The 17,351-nt window shown below is 38.1% G+C and overlaps 3 protein-coding genes across 5 annotated transcripts; all 3 read left to right on the top strand.

Annotated features, from left to right (window-relative positions):
• Positions 1–1,721: 1,721 nt before the first annotated feature.
• LOC149139516 (uncharacterized) lies at positions 1,722–7,686 on the top strand. Its single transcript, XM_089450752.1, is given in 5 exon segments — positions 1,722–1,898; positions 2,031–3,244; positions 4,239–6,635; positions 6,637–7,254; positions 7,471–7,686. Coding segments are annotated over 4 exon segments (4,392 nt in total). The 5' UTR covers positions 1,722–1,732; the 3' UTR covers positions 7,252–7,254; positions 7,471–7,686.
• A 699-nt stretch (positions 7,687–8,385) lies between these two features.
• Positions 8,386–17,269, top strand: LOC149139517 (uncharacterized). The gene is made up of 3 exons (XM_089446873.1): positions 8,386–8,652; positions 8,894–9,067; positions 16,924–17,269. The coding sequence occupies exons 2-3, from the start codon at positions 8,906–8,908 to the stop codon at positions 17,119–17,121; spliced, it is 360 nt and encodes a 119-aa protein (XP_089302999.1). The 5' UTR covers positions 8,386–8,652; positions 8,894–8,905; the 3' UTR covers positions 17,122–17,269.
• Positions 14,421–16,749, top strand: LOC149139518 (malate dehydrogenase, mitochondrial-like). 3 transcript variants are annotated; one of them, XR_016264125.1, is made up of 5 exons: positions 14,421–15,038; positions 15,400–15,461; positions 15,618–15,745; positions 16,404–16,474; positions 16,636–16,749. XR_016264125.1 is itself a non-coding variant. In XM_089446871.1 (4 exons), the coding sequence occupies exons 1-4, from the start codon at positions 14,882–14,884 to the stop codon at positions 16,724–16,726; spliced, it is 438 nt and encodes a 145-aa protein (XP_089302997.1). In that variant the 5' UTR covers positions 14,421–14,881; the 3' UTR covers positions 16,727–16,749. The 3 variants fall into 3 exon arrangements, 2 of the variants coding, with proteins under 2 accessions (XP_089302997.1, XP_089302998.1); XM_089446871.1 differs by lacking the exon at positions 16,404–16,474; XM_089446872.1 differs by lacking the exon at positions 16,636–16,749 and having other exon boundaries at positions 16,404–16,478.
• Positions 17,270–17,351: the final 82 nt, after the last annotated feature.

Consider the following 17,351-nt stretch of genomic DNA (forward strand, 5'->3'; position numbering starts at 1 on the left):
TAGTAACCTCTCAGACATTGAATGTTTCTTACAGGCACATTCATTAAAGTCAGGTTTCTCATGTGTATGAGATGAATTAGTTCCTGATATGTTCAGTTTGCCAACATCAACTGCAGTTGTGGATGAACGATGTTGACTATTTTCCTGTTCAACATGTACATTCTCCTCATCTTCAATCAACCATCATACCTCCTATTCAGACTTGGTTCCAATACAATAGCATTCTGGACAAATTTATCTATACCCACTTTATCATTTTCTTGGCATGAAGTTTGATATGTCTCTTCACTAACCACCATCGATGCTGCAGCATTTCTTGGAACTGCGTCTTGAGCCACATTGACCTCTTTAGGATGCTGATGGCTTTGGATATTGTCAAAACTTATATCAACCTTAATGCCAATATGATTTCCTTCATTGTGGATATATGGTAGCATCCCTATGAGTGTCCTGCCTCTGTAGCCCACCCAAATCAGTTCCCAAATGGTTTTCATGCATAAGTGCTTCTCGCATTCCATTCTTATTGAAGGGCGTGGACTTTGAAATATTGGTTGATGAAATATTACAATTTTTGTCTGCATGTATCTCAACCTCTGTATCTTTGACTTCTCCAAGGCCTTTTAAACCAGTGGGAAAATTTGGAGATCTATCACTAATAATGACTTTAACATTATCCTTTATTGAGGAGTGTCCAGTATAACGATTTGATTTATGCCTATTTCTTCTTGCATATAGCCTTTAGCTCCCATGCGTACACCCCCCTGAGTATTTTGATTCTTTTACATGTGTTTGAATCCGACTTCCATCCAGCTGTGATGTCTGCTTTCCTGTGCAACATGTCCTTTCCCATCACAACATGATGTGATTCTTTCATCATCCACGACTTCTGTATCACCAACAAAATTGCCTGCTGTGTTTAATTAGTTGCCAAGAAAAGTCCCAGGTCTTCTATTGCTTTCGGCAAAATCTCCAATTGGTAAGGCATTCAAAGAAAAGCTACCTTTTGATTCACTGCAAAGTATCATTGAATGGTTTATTGGCTACCATAAGAGTTTATGTAACTAAGTATTGGTTGTGCTCCATCACAAAAGCAGAGATTTTGCAAATTCGTAGAGACAATAAAAACAAAGCTAAGCAGGTGATAAGCCTGAAGAAAACCTTGTTAGGTACTACTCAGCCAGTGGATCCATTGGTGATGGAGACAGAAAACCAATAGAGTTCGTCTCTCCAAATTTGAAATCCGAAAATTTTCCTCTTGAAAAGAATAAAACAAGATGTAAGCTACAGCAAAGCAAATAACCCTCACTAAGCATGGACTGTAAATTCAAGGGAAATGAATAAGAGATGAGACCTTCTCTAGTGATTCCATCTCCCGCCTCCGTTCTTCACGAACAAAAAACTCCTACCTGATTTCATGGTAATCATTTCTCTAGTGGATCAGTGAATAGAACAACACCGTTAAAAGAAAGCTTTGGGACCATAAAAATGGTATACAAGCAAAATTACTGCTCACGAAGGGAAACCGAAGCTGTGGCGCTTGTATGAACAGTGGCGGGAGATGTGGTTATAACATTTCAGAACCAACTAAAACGTTTATTTGCTATTGTCCCGATGGCACCTCGCATACAGAGATATGCCCACCCATAGCATTGCTACTTTTCCTGAACCCCTTCTCCCAATTCGATTACAAGACCCAATGCTTAAATTATCACAATCTATAAAAATGTTTTAAATGTTCCCTCCATTCTGCACTCTTGAACCCATGGACATATGTGTATGTGTTTCCCTATATTGCCAAGTATTCCCCCTCTTTGCAAAAACTATCGATTTTGCTTTTACTCATAATAGTTGTTATGACCGCGTTGCAGGTCATAAAAACAGGCCCGCCATTGTAATAGGTAAATATAATTCTTCCTAGTATTCGGTATCTCCACGGTGATTTAGTACTGAATTTGTATCTTTCTTTTCATTATTTTCTTCGGCGTTGGACAAAGGATCACATTCATATCTATCTGCTGGTGTCACCACAGGTTGCTCCACTGGAGGAATTGCTTTGGTAGCAATAGCGGTACTGTTATTAGGGTATTGTCTGAAAAAAAGAAAAAGTTCTAGGAATTTCTGCAAATATGAGAGAAAGGACATGGAAGCGTGTGTGCTTGGGCGCGAGACAGGCCATTTGCCAATATTCTCTTACGAAGCACTTCGCCAGTCAACAAATTGCTTCCACGAGGAGAACGAAATTGGGGTTGGAGGGCTCGGGTCGGTCTATCTGGGTAAGCTTAGCGACGGAAGAACTGTGGCGGTAAAGAGACTTTCTCATGATAACTCCAGGAGGGTCGATCAGTTCGATCAGTTCATCAATGAGGTTAAGATTTTTTCGACTTTGAATCATCCACACATTGTCCGGCTTTATGGCTGCACCCCTGCACACAGCCCACAGCTGCTGCTCGTATACGAATTTGCCCCAAACGGAACCCTAGCTGATCATCTTCATGGCGATCGCAAAAACCCCAAGGGATTACCATGGAATACTCGCTTTAATATTGCTGTTCAAACTGCGCAGGCCTTGGCTTTTCTTCACAGTGTTCATCCGCCTATATTGCACAGAGATGTGAAATCCTCAAACATTCTCTTGGGAGAAAATTTTATTGCCAAAGTGGCTGATTTTGGGCTTTGCAGACTTGTGCCTGTAGATGCCTCACATGTCACCACTTCTCCACAGGGCACACCAGGCTACCTTGATCCAGTGTATTATCAGTGCTATCAGCTGACAGAGAAATCCGATGTGTACAGCTTCGGGGTCGTTTTGGTGGAGATCATTTCTGCCAGATTAGCAGTGGACACCAATCGGAAGACCAGGGAAATCAACCTTGCTACCATGGCAATAGCTAAGATTCAAGAAGGGGCTTTGCATGAGCTTGTGGATCTGCAACTCAATATCGAAAAGAACCATGAGGCAAAGGCCATGGTATGTGCCGTTTCCGAATTAGCGTTCAGATGCCTGGCGTCAGAAAGAGATGACAGACCACACATGGAGCAAGTTGTTACTGAGTTTGAGGAAATCAGACATTTGTGTGTTGGCAGTTCAAATGGTCCAGGTGAACAAGAGGAAGGATACCTTTCCAACATCAAACAGCTGAGCACAGCGCCAATATCTCCCACCTCTGTTGAAGACACGTGGCGCACCAGAAGCTTCACTCCCAAGCAGTGCATAATTTCTCCCTTGGAACTTCGTATGCATAGTGTTTAATTTGCAGTTTTCAGATTTGGCGCACCAGAAGCTTCACTCCCAAGCAGTGCATAATTTCTCCCTTGGAACTTCGTATGCATAGTGTTTAATTTGCAGTTTTCAGATTTGCTCCAGAATCTGGCTTTCTGACCTTAACCCAGGATGTAAAAAGACCACAGCTAATTAACATTCCCGGCTAGCTGGACTGTATAATGGCCGGGAGGCATAACCGCATGCTATTAAGGTAGGGCAGAGAATAATGAGATTTGAATAACTGGGTATATTAGAAATTGAACCAAACCTGTTTCATATTACATGCTGTTTGAGGAAATTTTTGTAGGAAAGAAATATGGAGCCTCCCAATGTTATAATATAAACAACATTTGTTTGTATTTACATAAAAGTTCGGTCAAGTTTGCAATCACTGCTACCTGAGCTCTGCTTGAGTCATGTATCTCAACCTCTGTATCTTTGACTTCTCCAAGGCCCTTTAAACCAGTGGGCAAAGACCATTTACGTTGGTGTCACCATCAATTAAAAAAAATTATAACTGATTTATGTCGCCCCTTTCATATTTAATTCATATTTAATTAAGAAATTATAAAAGAAACATTTATCACCATTTGGTTCCTTTTGTGACACCAGTGGACTACTACCCTGCTGCAAAGGAGACATCACCCCTGCATGAGAGTGTCTCTACTTCATGCCAAAACTTCATGAATTTTATTGAAGACAAATGAGGAGATACTGTGGCAGAAACAGAGAGGAAGGTTTTGAATATTTTATCAGATTAATGGGTGATGTAGTGCGCTGAAGGGTCATACTTGTTCTTGAATTAAAAAGGAAATTTAAGCTTCATAAACTACAATAATATCTGCACCTATTCAGAGAATACAGGACAAGCTATATATGCTAAGATTCAAGATGGGCATGGGGGCTGTGAAATTTCTTATGTGGAATTAGGCAAAATCGCTTTAGCAGAACATAAAATTGCTATTGGAGAAATTAGGAGGGCTTCAATTATAGCCAAGGTTCCTACAATACCACATATTCCTACAATACCATGCTAGAAATCCTCGGAAGAGCCCGCATGGTGAAGGAGATGGCACGCGTTTTAGATTTGATGCAAAAGCAACGCTGTAGGCTTAATTCCCAGACCTATTTAATAATTCTCCGCAACCTCGGAATAGCAGGTGGTTTGGAGCAAATTCCTTCAGCCCTGGAAAAGATGAAGAAATCTGGGCTTATGCTTAGTGACTTTGCTTACAATGGTCTTATAGGATTACTAATCAAATCAGGATTTCGGAAAGAAGCCGTGGTGGTGTACAGGAAGATGATTTCAGAAGGATTGTTGCCAAGCCTAAAATGTTATTCTGTACTAATGGGTGCCTGCGGAGAAATGGGAGATACAGGACAAGTGATGGGACTTCTGGCTGAAATGTGAAAATTTGGCTTGAGACCCAATGTGTACACCTTCACACTCTGCATAAAGATACACGGGAGAGCTGGCAAGGTCGATGAAGCATGGGGCCTGTGGAGACAAATGAAGGAGGAGGGCTACAAACCGGATGTTGTGTTGTTCACCACATTAATGGATGCTCTCTGTAATGCAGGTAGATTGGATGAGGCGACAGCATTACTGAAAGAGATGAGAAGCAACAAATGTAGTCCTGATTCTATCACATACAATACTTTGATAGATAAATATGGGGATTGTGGCCTTGTCGATGCTGCATGGGAGCTTTGGAAGGAGATGATAGCTGATGGATGTGCTCCAACTGTAGTTACCTTTACTACTATTATCAACGCCCTATGCACATGTGGAAATACTGATGAGGCACTTGCAGTGTTGGATGAAATGGTGGAGAGAGGGAGTTCTCCCAATCTGTATACTTACAATTCGTTGATTGGAGGTCTTCTTAAGAATAACAGGTTGGAGGATGCACAGAAGTTTTTTCAGGTTATGCACAATAAAGGGTGTGATCCAACATCTTTAACCTACAGCTTATTCATCGATTATCATGGAAAGAATGGTGAGGCTGATGAAGCATATGACGTGTTTCTGCAGATGAAGAAAAAAGGAATTTCTCCAAATGTTGTTTCCTTCAATGTTTGTATAGATAGCCTCGGGAGGGTAGAAAGGATTAAAGAAGTGAATGAACTTTTTGAAGAAATGAAACGGACAGGTCTGTCCCTTAATGTAATCACGTATAATATCATGATATGCTGCTATGCCAAGGCAGGAAAAGTGGATGAAGCTATTGGGATGACCTTGAAGATGATAGAAAGTGGGTGTGAACCAGACACTGTCACTAACAATACTTTGATTGATATTCTTTACAAGGAAGACAGAACAGATGAGGCATGGGAGATGTTTCACAAAATGCAGCAGGTGAATCTTCCCCCCACTGTTATAACATATAATATTCTGGTAGATGGGCTTGGCAAAGATGGCAAGGTTAAGGAAGCAATAGAGTTATTTCAACGAATGAGGGAAAAGGGATGCCCACCAAATGTTATTACACACAATTCAATGTTGAATGGTCTCTGTAAGAATAAAGAGGTAGATATGGCTTTCAAGATAATGCAAGAGATGACAGAAAATGGGTGTTACCCTGATGAGATAACTTACAACATACTAATTGATGGTTTCATAAAAACAAATAGAATTGATGAAGCTTGCCAGCTCTTTGAAGATATGAAAAACAAATTTTCTCCAAACCTTGTAACTATGGGTACTGTTTTGCCAGGGCTTGCAAAAGCTGGGCAAATGGATTATGCTTTGAGAGTGTTCAAGGAGTTCTATGATGTGATGGGACTGCTTCCCGATGATGTTGCTTGTGCAGCCCTAATTGATGGCCTGGGCAGAGTGGGCAGGTTGGATGAGGCAATCTTGACCTATGAAGAAATGTTGGCTAAGGGTGGTAGTCAATACATATATGTGGTACGCTCTCTCATCAAATCCCTATGCAAAGCAGGAAGAGTGTTTGACGCTCACAGAGTATTTGAAGAATCAAAAGATCGAGGCGTTGCTCTTGACACTATTGCTTACAATACTCTTATTGATTGGTTATGTAAAGCCGACCATATGCATATTGCCTGGGATCTTTTCAAACAGATGAAGAAGTCAGGTTGTAATCCAAATGTTTACACTTACAACGCCTTCTTTGATGCTCTTGGAAAGGCTGGAAAGATGGATGATGCTTTCAAGCTTCTTGATGAGATGCGTGCTAGAGGATGCAAGATGAATACAGTAAACTACAACACCCTCATATCAGGTCTTGTGATGGCCGGTAGAGTGGATGAAGCCATAGATTTGTATGGTCATATGGTGAAGAGGGGATATCTTCTCACCCCATCTACTTATGGTCCTCTTATTGATGGACTTGGTAAGGCAGGAAGAGTATTCTGAGGCCAATCACTTCTTTCAAGAAATGATTGAAAACGGGTGCAGGCCTAATTGTGCAGTTTACAATATTCTCATGAACGCCTCTGGGAAGGTAGGGGATGTAGATGAAGCTTGTCAGCTTTTCGAGAGAATGGTAGCAGAGGGCATAAAACCTGATGTAAAATCATACACTATTCTCATAGGCAGTCTTTGTATGGTTGATAGGGTAGATGAGGCTTTTCATTTCTTTGTAGAACTGAAGTCTAGTGGCTTGAAGTCTGATACAATCGTGTATAATATCATCATTGATGGACTGGGCACAGCTGAAAAGTTAGAGGAAGCATTTAAAGTTTTTGAGGAAATGAAGAACAGTGGTTCTATCCCAAACTTGTTTGCTTACAATTCCTTGATAGGTCACCTTGGAAAGGTTGGTATGATGGAGGAAGCAGGTGAGGTATATGCAGAACTCCTTTCTAGGGGTTATGAACCAAATATTGCTACCTACAATGCACTAATTCGCACGTTTAGCATAGCAAGCAGAGTGGATCGTGCATATGCAATCTTTGAAGAGATGATGGCCAGCGGTTGTGAGCCAAATCCATTAACATATTCCAATCTACCAAATGAGTTTTGAAAGGTGACGAGGATGTTTTTATTTTTTCTCACTTTGATGCATTCTGGGTTTCCATCTATAGAGAACAATATATGATTATCCTTAAGATTATTGGTCTTTTCTTCTACTGTGAAACAATTACATAGCAAAATTGATTCTCAAAAGACTGGATCCTTTTATTTCTGGATCTCTCTGTTGTTTGCTGTTTTAACAGTTTCTTTCCTTGTTATCAAATTTCAGTGTTGGTGATGGTTTAACAGGATTATCAGTATGACTATCGTAAAAATGTTGGCAAATAGAGAAGGTTAAAGCCTTTCAAATAGTGTGGTGATGCAGCATGTATACTCCCTTGAAGAAGGGTAAGTGTATGCTTGATCAATGTATTCGTTCAGATGGGCTGGTAATCATTTTCCTCAAATCTAGACCAAGAGACATTCCTTCCCATACTGTTTACTGTTGGTAAACTCTCATTGCCATTAGAGATTATAGAGACACTACTGTTAATGTGACAGAAAATTGACCTCCAGATTTTTTTGTTGTTGGAGAATTGCTTCACATATTATTGCACAGAACAAAGAGTTACAGCATGCAAATATGGTTTATCTTTTTTCAGGTAATATGGACGGTAATAAACAAAAGGCTCTACCTTTTGAGAGTGAATTTCATATAAATTTTGACTGGTAAATGTTATAATTTTGGCCTAGATTTACTTTTCTGACAGTGTAAAACTTGAAACATCACAAAGGGAAGTTAACAGTTCCATGTTCTCATAGTTGGAAACGCTGCATTAGGTGGTTGGAACTTTGCCATATTAAGTCATGTCAAGAATGCTGTCACAGTCCTATGTAAACCTGCAGGAAGCTTATTTCCATGAAGCCATCTAGTACAGTTGCTAACCTCATTGAAGAGCGGAGGACTCTGGGGCATGTGATACATTGGAAAGGGTGTAGATAGAGGGCTCTTCATAATTTGCTAGTGTGACGACTTGTACAGAACAGCCAGCAGATGATGACAGTACCATGATGACACACAATAAGCACTGAAATAATTGAAATTCTGAACAAACCAAAGAGTAGAGGTGGAAGCCATGGCTGCCAAAGAATAAAGCTAGGGAGATGGTAAAATGTTTTGTTATAAGAATGTCCATTCTTTTGACGATGATTTCATGAAAGGCATTGATCTCTAATTGATCACCATATGGCTGACTAGATTCATCAACAGGGATCCTGTCATAAATTATTTGTTCTTTCTACCTGTGTCTTGTTTCTGCTGTGAATTAGCTTATGTTTTTACATTTTTATCTTCCTGCCACTTTGTATTCAAAACAAAGACTTATTGAAACGTGGGTTGGTATAGGTCTTCAATCTCCTACGAGCATAATCATTGCTTTTGGTGCTCTATCTCCTCGGTAAAAGCCAAAAGGTGGATTTTACTATAGAATACAAATAATCCTATTCTTGTTCACTATGAGGAGGACATACCATTGCTTGGGTCATGGAACAAGGATAACAAGTTTTACTTCTTTTGGAACTTTGCGATAATAATTTCTTTTCTTATTTTTTGGTCTACATATTTATCATTTAATTTGGTACTGCCATATTGATTTTATCATGCTTGTGTCACGACCTTGTTAGTAATTCACAGCAGTGTGACCTGGGTGCAGGTTGCAGGATATATGGGAGAGGAACAACTTGGCACGGCATTGGAGAATGCAGATGTTGTGATCATTCCTACTGGTGTGCCTCGAAAACCTGGCATGACCCGTGATGATCTCTTCAACATCAATGCAGGGATTGTTAAATCTCTTTGCTCTGCAATTGCAAAATACTGCCCAGAGGTAAGTTGTCATGATTTATGATCTTCTTTGAAGTTTTTGTTTTCATGCGATTTTCTTATTGACTATTTCATAGGAATAAGCATGACGTTCATTGTAAGTTGCTTTGTCGAACGCTTTGTATGTTTGAGATCTATAGAGATGGCAATATATACAAATACATATTTGCAAGAATCTTTAAGCAAGTTGTTGATCTAGATTTACATACTGTTCTTGTATATAATCAATTCTACTGGAGAGGTTAACGAAGCTTGAAGACTTCTTTGAGTCAAACGAATAGGTGATTGACTCATTATTGACTCTTTATTTAGACAAATTGCAGCTAACTTTTGCCCATAAGAAGGAAATACTAATTGAAATGAACTTAAGAGTAATTAGCTGTGCAGTCCAATGCAAGTTTGCAGCCACTGTTAAAGCCCTGTTATTCTTGTTTCTCCTCTTGTAGTTAGTAACTTAGCTTTTGGACTTTTGAGAAAATTGGCATATGAATATCAATATAAAAAATATCCTTGGTCTTCTATTTAACTGTGCACAAATCCACTTGATCACGAGGTATCCTCTATAACATTATATATTACATACAATCAGTATGTACTACCATTAGTGTGGCAAGTTAATAGATAAAGAAGTATGTTTCACAATTATTTGTTTTGTTCATGTACTGGTGTGTGTGTACAGTATGTATAGTATATTGTTACATATTATATAGATAGAGATGTGGAGAGGGGGGAGAGTGTACTGGATAATGTTTTCCTTCTATCAGGAATGGTATATTTGGATTCAAGAAATCATCTAGAATTGGTTTTTATGGCATTGCTGAGGACTTGATATCCATGGCAGGCAATTGTAAATATGATCAGCAATCTTGTAAATTCTACTGTACCAATAGCTGCTGAGGTTTTTAAGAAGGCAGGGACCTATAATGAAAAGAAACTCTTTGGTGTTACTACTCTTGATGTTGTCCGCGCAAAGACGTTCTATGCTTCAAATGCAGGAGTTCCTGTTGAAGGTATTTAAAATTCTGGCTTGTTATGCTTAGCTACTCTCAAATATTTAGTATTCTGTAAAATATTTTTACTTTTTATAATTTAATCATGAAATATGCATCCTGGGCAAACATGCCAGGCACTTCTCCTCATTTCAAGGATGGTATCATAGGGCTCAAGGCCATCAGAAATATAGTCAGCTCAAGATGTCACTTGAGGGAATTGAACCCGGGTGGGAAGGATAACAGTCTTTGCACACAACCATCTGGGCTAGACCCAATACATGATATGCTGCAGGATCTTACCAACATCATGCTTTTATTAACATTACATACAATTCTCAGTTTTATGTTTGTTGTTGATGTCATCCTATGATGTCTGCAGAAGTTGTTGATGTTCCTGTTGTAGGTGGACATGCGGGTGTTACAATTCTTCAACTTTTTTCACATGTATATGACTTTGTTGGAACCTCATCTTGAGTTTGTTCTTTACTCTTGGATATTAGAAGATTAATTTATCAAAGATAAAATGAGATCATAATTACCTACCCTTCAATACAGTTAAAAAGGGAACTAACACTTTTTTGTTTTGATAATTTTTTTTAGGCAACACCAAAGCCAAACTCTGTATTGTCTGAGGAGGACATTAAAGCCTTGACAAAGCGCACACAGGATGGAGGAACTGAAGTTGTTGAAGCAAAAGCAGGGAAAGGTTTAGCCACACTGTCTATGGCGTAAGTTTATGTTTTGGTCCTCTATAGTGGCTAATATGCATTCATATCTTTTGAATGTTTTTTTATTCTTATGTGACTGTCTAGAGTGCTGAATTTTTCATCTTGATGCAGTAGTTGGAGTCAGATAATCTTATCATGGTGTGTGCTTCATGATTTCATGCTTGGCATGCAACATGATTTCATTCTTGATAAGTACCTAATCTGAGATTCACTGTCAGTGAGAATATGGCATGAAGGAGCTTCTTTCTCTTTATCTGAATCTTGTACTTCATACATTTGCATGTCTCAAATCTTTTGCCTTAAGCTTAGGTAGTTATCCTACATGAAATCATGTAGCATGCATGTCTCAAATCTTTTCCCTTAGGCTTTCTCATTTGTGTGAAACTCAGCGGGTGCTTTTAACCTGTGAGGTTTGACCGATGGATTGTTGCCTTTCATTTACCTTAGTTTGATTGAAATGTTCAGAGTTAATCTAGATTCTGCATGCAAGGATCCTTCCCTAAGAAAAGCCATGAGTCTCTTCAAGGATGTTATTCCTTCTTAAACATAAGATATGTCAAATGGATCCCGCAAAAGTTGTGTGCTTGATGATGGGTAAATCTGGGTATGAGATTTACAAATTTGCACTTACATGTATGCCTGTGGTTGCAATTCACAGATAGGCGCATAGCATCCATTCATTACCTCATCTTGAGCATTTGAGCATGGTTCATGCAAAAAACATTGCTGGTCAGTTAAATCCATTAGTTGAAAACATGGAAGTGAAGAGTAGTGTTGTAGTCTTCTCTATGTTGATGAATGCTTTTTGAGACTTCAAAATGTTTAGACATGCAATTCCTTTTTCATCTTGCTCCTGTGTTCTCAAATTTTTTTTTCTACTGTTTTTTAAGGCCAAATATAAACCATGGGATATATATTTTTCCTACCGCGTTTTTTTCGTTCTCTGTATGCTGGATCTGTTCTCTCTGTGAACGATAGAGATGTTTTGATCTTAGTTTCAAGGGATCTCCATTGGGATCGATCGTACGACGACCCACTTGGTAGGATCTACTTTTCGTTAGTGTTTTACCTGTTATTAGTTCTTTGATTTTACGTTTCTGATATTGTCCATGGTCAGATAATTTATTTATTTTGGTAAGCGCCTATTTTTTTAAGGGAACCAGGCCTTATACTAGGCTTAGACTCCACTGCTATAACCTGTCAAGGTCTCTGGGATTCTTCGAATGTGGAATTTATTCTTTTGGCCACATTTTTGCAGGAAATATGCCTTCCGGGGATTTTGAACGTGGGTTTGAGCCCTGAAAGCGCAATGATTTAATTTCTTAAACACAACCCAATTCACGTTAATGGTCAACTCAATTCACTTTCATGGTCAGTTTGTAAATGTGTTTGTGCATATTTTGATTGATGAAAAAAAGCACCTAGATATTTATTTCGTGGAAATCCATAGCTGCATCATGTGCACCTACTCGATTAGGGTTTTTAATTTTATGGATCTAGGTGACATTTGGCCCACAATCCATTGAAGCAACGCCCATCGCATTGTCATTCTAAAACGATTGTATTGTACACCGTGAATATTGGATTTGACTATACCTGACATTCTTTGGGCCATTTCAAAAGAGGCAGATATTGAGGGCTACATTATTATTATTTTTGATTGTTTTCTTGTTGGCAAATGTCTTTCTGTTAACATAGTGGGTTTTGCCCTTATTGTAGATGATACAAACATAGAATCTCTATTCCACCAATTTCATGCAGGATTTGCACCTGATCTTGTCTGTTGAATCTCAATATGGTAGTTAACTCCGATGGTGAGATAATGCCGCAACATACTTCTAAGAGGGCACTGAAAGTGCTATGATTTAACTACTTGACAATAATCTGCCTGACATTTATGGCTAGATTGAAATTTGGGCTGTGCTTATTATTATTATTAGCAGTAGTAGTATTTGCTATTGATAGGAGAAGGTTGAAATTGAGGTTGGGCTCACTATTATTGTTTTTGTTTGGTCAAGGCCTTTTGACTGGCGTGGGTGAAACACCTTAATTGCATCTATTCATCAAAGTCACGCATGACTTGCAGATGGGCTCATTTGTGCAAACCTCAATAGCACAGGGGTCATCATTAACAGCACCTCTGCATTATCATTGAACTGGTGTTTATCACATTAACCCGACTTCATATTTTGGAATGACATGGGCAGCCGCATTATCATGGGAATATGCCTCCTGGGTTTTGAACCTGGGTCATCCTCATGACAAGCACCCTACAACTTGCCACTAAACCACAGCCCAATGGACGAGGTAGTTCATATTTTTTTGATGAAAAGTGCATCTATATTTTTAGCAGAGTCCACGGCTGGATCATATGCCTCTGCTTAATAGGACTTTTTGATTTGATGGATCTAAGTCATACTTGGCCTAATGACTACTTAGAAGTTAGAATAGTCTCATTGCATTGTCAATTTGTTATTTTGTGAGGATTGAATTGATGACCCTCTGCATATTGGATTTGCCTCTATATCCAACCTTTTTGGGGTCGTTTAGATTTTCCTCTTTATCCATGAGTAGATTAAATCAAAATAGTCTTCGCAGCGTAAATTAAACTAAGGTTGAATAAACTCCCTAAAGTGGCTTGTGAAATGCTAATTATTTATCACAGCATCACTTTTATACTTGGATTGGATAAGACTATACCCTAATTGAAATGTCGTATACCTGGATTGGACAAGATTATACCCTGATTGAAACGTGGGTTGGTATAGGTCTTCAATCTCCTACGAGCATAATCATTGCTTTTGGTGCTCTATCTCCTCGGTAAAAGCCAAAAGGTGGATTTTACTATAGAATACAAATAATCCTATTCTTGTTCACTATGAGGAGGACATACCATTGCTTGGGTCATGGAACAAGGATAACAAGTTTTACTTCTTTTGGAACTTTGCGATAATAATTTCTTTTCTTATTTTTTGGTCTACATATTTATCATTTAATTTGGTACTGCCATATTGATTTTATCATGCTTGTGTCACGACCTTGTCAGTAATTCACAGCAGTGTGACCTGGGTGCAGGTTGCAGGATATATGGGAGAGGAACAACTTGGCATGGCATTGGAGAATGCAGATGTTGTGATCATTCCTGCTGGTGTGCCTCGAAAACCTGGCATGACCCGTGATGATCTCTTCAACATCAATGCAGGGATTGTTAAATCTCTTTGCTCTGCAATTGCAAAATACTGCCTAGAGGTAAGTTGTCATGATTTATGATCTTCTTTGAAGTTTTTGTTTTCATGCGATTTTCTTATTGACTATTTCATAGGAATAAGCATGACGTTCATTGTAATTTGCTTTGTCGAAGGCTTTGTATGTTTGAGATCTATAGAGATGGCAATATATACAAATACATATTTGCAAGAATCTTTAAGCAAGTTGTTGATCTAGATTTACATACTGTTCTTGTATATAATCAATTCTACTGGAGAGGTTAACGAAGCTTGAAGACTTCTTTGAGTCAAACGAATAGGTGATTGACTCATTATTGACTCTTTATTTAGACAAATTGCAGCTAACTTTTGCCCATAAGAAGGAAATACTAATTGAAATGAACTTAAGAGTAATTAGCTGTGCAGTCCAATGCAAGTTTGCAGCCACTGTTAAAGCCCTGTTATTCTTGTTTCTCCTCTTGTAGTTAGTAACTTAGCTTTTGGACTTTTGAGAAAATTGGCATATGAATATCAATATAAAAAATATCCTTGGTCTTCTATTTAACCGTGCACAAATCCACTTGATCACGAGGTATCCTCTATAACATTATATAGTACATACAATCAGTATGTACTACCATTAGTGTGGCAAGTTAATAGATAAAGAAGTATGTTTCACAATTATTTGTTTTGTTCATGTACTGGTGTGTGTGTACAGTATGTATAGTATATTGTTACATATTATATAGATAGAGATATGGAGAGGGGGGAGAGTGTACTGGATAGTGTTTTCCTTCTATCAGGAATGGTATATTTGGATTCAAGAAATCATCTAGAATTGGTTTTTATGGCATTGCTGAGGACTTGATATCCATGGCAGGCAATTGTAAATATGATCAGCAATCCTGTAAATTCTACTGTACTAATAGCTGCTGAGGTTTTTAAGAAGGCAGGGACCTATAATGAAAAGAAACTCTTTGGTGTTACTACTCTTGATGTTGTCCGCGCAAAGATGTTCTATGCTTCAAAAGCAGGAGTTCCTGTTGAAGGTATTTAAAATTCTGGCTTGTTATGCTTAGCTACTCTCAAATATTTAGTATTCTGTAAAATATTTTTATTTTTTATAATTTAATCATGAAATATGCATCCTGGGCAAACATGCCAGGCACTTCTCCTCATTTCAAGGATGGTATCATAGGGCTCAAGGCCATCAGAAATATAGTCAGCTCAAGATGTCACTTGAGGGAATTGAACCCGGGTGGGAAGGATAACAGTCTTTGCACACAACCATCTGGGCTAGACCCAATACATGATATGCTGCAGGATCTTACCAACATCATGCTTTTTTTAACATTAGATACAATTCTCAGTTTTATGTTTGTTGTTGATGTCATCCTATGCTGTCTGCAGAAGTTGATGTTCCTGTTGTAGGTGGACATGCGGGTGTTACAATTCTTCCACTTTTTTCACATGTATATGACTTTGTTGGATCCTCATCTTGAGTTTGTTCTTTACTCTTGGATATTAGAAGATTAATTTATCAAAGATAAAATGAGATCATAATTACCTACCCTTCAATACAGTTAAAAAGGGAACATACACTTTTTTTTTTTGATAATTTTTTTTAGGCAACACCAAAGCCAAACTCTGTATTGTTTGAGGAGGACATTAAAGCCTTGACAAAGCGCACACAGGATGGAGGAACTGAAGTTGTTGAAGCAAAAGCAGGGAAAGGTTCAGCCACACTGTCTATGGCGTAAGTTTATGTTTTGGTCCTCTATAGTGGCTAATATGCATTCATATCTTTTCAATGTTTTTTTATTCTTATGTCACTGTCTAGAGTGCTGAATTTTTCATATTGATGCAGTAGTTGGAGTCAGATAATCTTATCATGGTGTGTGCTTCATGATTTCATGCTTGGCATGCAACATGATTTCATGCTTGATAAGTACCTAATCTGAGATTCACTGTCAGTGAGAATATGGCATGAAGGAGCTTCTTTCTCTTTATCTGAATCTTGTACTTCATACATTTGCATGTCTCAAATCTTTTGCCTTAAGCTTAGGTACTTATCCTACATGAAATCATGTAGCATGCATGTCTCAAATCTTTTCCCTTAGGCTTTCTCATTTGTGTGAAACTCAGCGGGTGCTTTTAACCTGTGAGGTTTGACTGATGGATTGTTGCCTTTCATTTACCTTAGTTTGATTGAAATGTTCAAAGTTAATCTAGATTCTGGATGCAAAGATCCTTCCCTAAGAAAAGCCATGAGTCTCTTCAAGGATGTTATTCCTTCTTAAACATAAGATATGTCAAATGGATCCCGCAAAAGTTGTGTGCTTGATGATGGGTAAATCTGGGTATGAGATTTACAAATTTGCACTTACATGTATGCCTGTGGTTGCAATTCACAGATAGGCGCATAGCATCCATTCATTACCTCATCTTGAGCATTTGAGCATGGTTCATGCAAAAAACATTGCTGGTCAGTTAAATCCATTAGTTGAAAACTTGGAAGTGAAGAGTAGTGTTGTAGTCTTCTCTATGTTGATGAATGCTTTTTGAGACTTCAAAATGTTTAGACATGCAATTCCTTTTTCATCTTGCTCCTGTGTTCTCAATTTTTTTTTTCTATTGTTTTTTAAGGCCAAATATAAACCATGGGATATATATTTTTACCCTGAAGACCTCCAAATCATTTGGAAAAGGAGGTGCTGCAGCAAAAGAGATGGGTTGAATTTGTTGTTTGGATGGACTCTATGGTATGTAATCTTAGTTGGATTTCCAATATACTTTTAAACCATATTTTCATTTTATTTTTTAGTACTATTAGATATTATATCTTACCTCATTTTATGGTTAACATTGTATAACAAAAACATGCGTTGTGTTATGTAATTAATACTAACATGTAATATTGATTTTTTTTGTCAGAATGCTATAGGTAATGATTGCCAAGACGATGATCCAAATTATGTTCAACATATATCAGGAGATGATGAGGATGAGGATGAGGATGATGGTGGTGAAGGAGGAGATGATGATGATAGTTGCGGTGTTGGTGATGATGTGGATCAGAGTAATGAGGATGGTCAAGATGATCATGAGGATGATCTTGGTGGTGGTAGCTAGGCATGCACATGCATTGTTTTTTATGAAGAAATTATTGTGTAGAATGACATTGTTATGTTTAGATGGGTGTTGTGAATTTACTCTATATCAATGAGACATTTTGATTTTGTAATCATACGATGAGTTTGATTTATGTATGTTGTTAATTTATCGTAACGATATTCATGAAATATTTTGATTTGTTAATCATATTTGAATTTTAGTTGTTTTGATTAAAAATAATACTGATT

The sequence above is a fragment of the Pinus tabuliformis genome, chromosome X, assembly GCF_031772625.1.
Source record: "Pinus tabuliformis cultivar Carrire ecotype Pingquan chromosome X, CPIR1, whole genome shotgun sequence".
In the NCBI taxonomy this organism is placed as follows: Eukaryota; Viridiplantae; Streptophyta; class Pinopsida; order Pinales; family Pinaceae; genus Pinus; species Pinus tabuliformis.

Bases quoted from the DNA above. Each gene is read 5' to 3' on its own strand.
- LOC149139517 (XM_089446873.1), top strand. From the start codon at position 8,906: ATGGGAGAGGAACAACTTGGCACGGCATTGGAGAATGCAGATGTTGTG. The intron at 9,068-16,923 runs GTAAGTTGTCAT...TTTTTTTGTCAG, and splicing joins TTGCAAAATACTGCCCAGAG to AATGCTATAGGTAATGATTG.
- LOC149139518 (XM_089446871.1), top strand. From the start codon at position 14,882: ATGATCAGCAATCCTGTAAATTCTACTGTACTAATAGCTGCTGAGGTT. The intron at 15,039-15,399 runs GTATTTAAAATT...TGCTGTCTGCAG, and splicing joins AGCAGGAGTTCCTGTTGAAG to AAGTTGATGTTCCTGTTGTA. The intron at 15,746-16,635 runs GTAAGTTTATGT...TTGTTTTTTAAG, and splicing joins TCAGCCACACTGTCTATGGC to GCCAAATATAAACCATGGGA.